General features: G+C 45.9%; 1 protein-coding gene across 1 annotated transcript; it reads left to right on the top strand.

Annotated features, from left to right (window-relative positions):
- On the top strand, nt 1-3,212 carry LOC120658604 (40S ribosomal protein S3a-like). Its single transcript, XM_039936875.1, has 6 exons — nt 1-143; nt 273-378; nt 2,098-2,235; nt 2,317-2,502; nt 2,602-2,802; nt 2,884-3,212. Exons 1-6 carry the CDS (start codon nt 85-87, stop codon nt 2,980-2,982), a joined length of 789 nt encoding a protein of 262 aa, XP_039792809.1. The 5' UTR covers nt 1-84; the 3' UTR covers nt 2,983-3,212.
- The last annotated feature ends 1,227 nt before the right edge of the window (nt 3,213-4,439 follow it).

Below are 4,439 nucleotides of genomic sequence, written 5' to 3'. Positions count from 1 at the left end.
CCGGAGCAACCCTAGCACTCCCGCTCCCGAGCCTGCAAGCGCCTCCCCCCCGCCGCCGCCGCGCCGCCCTCCTCGCGCGCAGCCATGGCCGTCGGGAAAAACAAGCGCATCTCCAAGGGGAGGAAGGGCGGCAAGAAGAAGATGTGAGTCCCCGCGCCCTCTTCCCTTCTCTCCGCCGTCCGTTCTGCAGATGCGAAATCGTCGGTTTCGCGGCATCCTCTGGAGAGCCGGCGCTGATCTGTTTCATGGTGACTGCATGTCTTGCCTTGCAGCGTCGACCCCTTCGCCAAGAAGGACTGGTATGACATCAAGGCCCCGTCGGTGTTCAGCGTGAGGAACGTCGGCAAGACTTTGGTGTCCAGGACCCAGGGTACCAAGGTAGGCCCGCCACTCTTCTCTGGCTCGCTCTAGTTGGCGAATCGTGCCGCGGCGTCGTTTACCGTGGTGAAGTTGTTCTTGCTTTAGTCGTTGAGATGCGTAGGTAGGGTCGGTTTGTTAGATGCGTAGGTCCCTATTTTACAGTAGTCCAACAGGAACTTTGCTGTCTTGAATTGAAGTCTTGATCTTAAAGATGGGATGTTTGTAGGTTGTAGACTTGTAGTTGGTGTAAATATAAGCTATGAAAGCATTATGTCCTAGTTATTGGGTGTTATGAGTATTGACTTGATTTCTGATGTCCTGTTATGCCTTTCAATTCACTATTCTGTAGCAAGTTTACATAAGTTGATGCTAATGGCAATGAATCATCCTTTATTTGGTTTATTTCCTGATCATGCACAGTTTGGTTTGTTTTTTACATTCATCATTATATTGGCAAATGAATCAGTACCAGTGCTAGGATTTTTTTAACAACTCTTGGCCTTTGTCCTGGCTTTGCTTAGGTTACAGAACAATTTTCCATAAGTATAGTATCTTTTGTGAAATCATACGAATTACCAACCCTGGGATATTATTTCTTATTTTTTATGCAATTCCTTTGATTTATATGTAGTTCCTGTTTTATGGTAGTCTGTGTTGAATTGTTTGGTCTTCATTTTAGGATGGGATGGTTGTTGGTTTCAGTTGGTGTAAAAATAAGTTATGGATGCATTAAGGCAGAATTGTTTGGTGTTTATATGAGGATTATATTGATGTATATGCTTTTTGGTTCACTATTTGTAGCATGTCCACATAAGGATGCTGATGGCAATAAATTTCATCTTTTGTTTTGAATATCTGATTATGCACTGTATAGTTTAGCTCTTGTCCATCTCTGTACATGTAAAAGAATTGCTACCCATGCTTCTGAGAGCTTTAGCAACTATTGGCCTTTGCCCTTGGCTTGATTACAGATAATTTTTATTATTAACCATGGTTCCGCTAGGCGCTAGGCGGATTCTAGGCGGTGACCCGCAGCCTAGAGCCTAGTCGGGATTAATCGAGCCTAGGCGTTTCAAGGCGGCTTGCTAGGCGGTACCATATACGTACATATACATTCTTATATACATCATATATACCTCTAAAAGAAAAAAACAGAGGACCACTAAGCCTTAGAGTCAAAAAATAAGCCCATCAAAGCGGCTCGATGGCCCAACAGCCCACCTCCCACCTTATCTCCTCCCCTATCCTCCTCTCCTTCCCCTTCCCGACGCCCCTGCCTCCTTCCCTTCCCAACGCCGCCGCCCTGCCTCCTCTGCGCCGCTGCTGCCGCCCTGCCTCTTCCTCCGCGCCTGCCCCTGCCTCCTCCTCCGCCGCCGCCGCCCGTACCTCCGCCGGCCCGTCCCCTGCTTCCTCCTCCACTGGCGCCCTCCGCCGGACGCTTCTCCACCCCCACCGGCGCCGCCGCCGAGCTGTGCCCGCCTAGGGGTCCGCCTACCCCCCTAGGCCAGGCGACGGGCCTCGCCTTGCGATTAATTGATTGGAATCGCGCCTAGGCGAGCGCCTAGCGGAACAGGGATATTAACTATATGGAAGGATGTGTGCTGAGAGGATCAGTGAATTTATGTACCTCTGCTAGTTCCTCTGTAGTTTTATTAGAATTCTCTGTCTACACTTTTTAATTTAAATTTACTAGTGATTATAATTACCTGCAGCTCAGTTTCTTACTTTTGTTTTCAGATTGCCTCTGAAGGACTGAAGCACAGAGTGTTCGAGGTCTCCTTGGCTGATCTTCAGAGCGATGAGGATCAGGCGTACAGGAAGATCAGACTTCGTGCAGAAGATGTGCAAGGAAGGAACGTGCTCACAAACTTTTGGGTAATGATCTATGGTTCACTGCACACAGTTGCTCACCCTATGTTCTATATCATGTGCCTAAACAGCTTGGCATCTTGTTAGGGCATGGACTTCACCACTGACAAGCTCAGGTCACTGGTGAAGAAGTGGCAGACCCTCATTGAGGCTCATGTAGATGTCAAGACAACTGACAACTACATGCTCAGACTTTTCTGCATTGGCTTCACCAAAAGACGCCCCAATCAAGTGAAGCGCACCTGCTACGCCCAGGCGAGCCAGATCCGTCAGGTAACAGTTCTGGAGATATCTCATGTGTTAAAGAGGCTTGAAACTCCATGAGCTAGTCTAGTGGCTCTTTATATTGATTAACATAATTTCTTTGTGCAGATCCGGAGTAAGATGGTGGACATCATGTCGAACCAAGCGTCAACATGTGACCTGAAAGAGCTTGTGTCGAAGTTTATACCAGAGGTCATTGGCAAGGAGATTGAGAAAGCAACATCAAGCATTTTCCCACTCCAGAATGTTTTCATCCGGAAGGTGAAAATCCTGAAGGCACCCAAGTTCGACTTGGGAAAGCTCATGGAGGTAACTACTCTAAGCAAAGTAATTGGGTCTTCATGTAGTTTTGTAACTGTTGCTTGATCTAATACTGTGTGTGACTCCCAGGTCCATGGTGACTACAAGGAAGATGTTGGCACCAAGCTGGAGAGGCCTGCCGACACGGACGAAGCCATGGCTGGACAGGAGGTTGCTGCTGCAGAGTGATGATGCTTTTGGGTTACTTTCAGTCGTTTATGTGTCTAGGAATCTATCTTAAGTTGATATGAACTTCCCAGTCCATGTTTGATATTGCACCACACTTTTGTCGAGACCTGTTCTGTGGCTGCATGATTTCGGATGAAAACTGTTGAATATTTGCTGGGTTTTCCGTGAGTACGACTGAGCATATGAAATCGAACCTCTCACTCATTATGAATCCAGTAACCTTTTTTTCAGAAGAATTTTTGGCAGCAGAGTTAATTGTGAGGGTACTCCCTTTAGCCAGTGCACAGTGAAGATCACTGGCAGAAGATTTTTGGGTGCAGAGCTGGAAACCAGTCCGTCACTTGAACATACCACAATGATCTGCCTTACCACTTGAAAACGTGTTTTTATATGTATTTTTGAGAAAGTGAGCGTTTAACCTGAGGATCACAAGATCAGAGTACGGACAAGTGTTTTTGTTATATTTATTTTTTGAGAAATTGAGCGTTTAACCTGAGGATCACAAGATCAGGAGTAGTGTGTGACTGATGCGCGGACAAGTGTTTTTGAGGTGGCAGAAAGCTACTTTGACAAATTTATCAATCGAAGCATATCGAGCCATTTGAAATTAGCTTCACTGGGAAGGTTAAAACATTTCGAGTTCGTATGTCTGATTGACTAGCGGCATGGTTTTGGGAATTAGGAGTTCCAATAAATGAACTGTTTCTGCTATGCTTATTCCAAAATTTGCAAGGGTGAATTGACTCATTGGAATTTCATTGTAGTTTCAATCAACATGAATGAATTTAACATCTTGGGCATATTCTTTCCTCCTGCCTTCTTTCTTGTCATTCAGCATCTCCTTTTTATGCGCATCCCCAAATATTTTTTTTTCTGAAAAGGGCACACACCCTTTGGTGAGATCCATGTCTGATACTCGGGATGTCAGAAGCGATTTTTTTTCATACCACAACAGAGACACAACTGGCATCATGTTTTTTTTTTTGCGGGTGAAACTGGCATCATGTTTAGTAGGATACAATCATACAAAGTGATAAGGTAAATGCATTTGAGCAGCGTGACAAATTATTCTTCAACCATTGTATTCAGTCCGTAGATTGGGTAGGGAGCAAGGGAGCAAGGGCTTGACACTGCGTTTCCTTCCCTACGAATCCGAATTTGTGCCGACTCACTAACAACCTCAGTGGCTCTCTCAGTCTCAGACCATTGACGCTTCTCCATCGACTCAAAGCATCGAGTTTTATCACGCCTTGTGCGTCTGCCAATAAAAAAAATCTTCCTCCTCTCCTTTTTATGTATTTTTTTGGTCAGGAAAAATGAGACCTCGTCGAGCATCTGCCTCGGGCCTTCGTCGACCTCATACCATCCAGGGAAAATATTTCAGGCCGGGAGAGGTGAACTTTTATCGCAAAGAGACAGCATGTGTTCCGTTATCTGTGGCTGATGGCTGGTGCTGA

The sequence above is a fragment of the Panicum virgatum genome, chromosome 2N (genome assembly GCF_016808335.1).
Source record: "Panicum virgatum strain AP13 chromosome 2N, P.virgatum_v5, whole genome shotgun sequence".
Lineage (NCBI taxonomy): Eukaryota > Viridiplantae > Streptophyta > Magnoliopsida > Poales > Poaceae > Panicum > Panicum virgatum.
The sequence above is the reverse complement of the archived record's forward strand: the minus strand, read 5'-3'. Positions and strand labels throughout refer to the sequence as shown.

Coding starts and splice junctions, on each gene's coding strand:
- LOC120658604 (XM_039936875.1), top strand. CDS start 85: ATGGCCGTCGGGAAAAACAAGCGCATCTCCAAGGGGAGGAAGGGCGGC. Junction 379..2,097: donor CCAGGACCCAGGGTACCAAG/GTAGGCCCGCCA, acceptor TTTTGTTTTCAG/ATTGCCTCTGAAGGACTGAA. Junction 2,236..2,316: donor ACGTGCTCACAAACTTTTGG/GTAATGATCTAT, acceptor GCATCTTGTTAG/GGCATGGACTTCACCACTGA.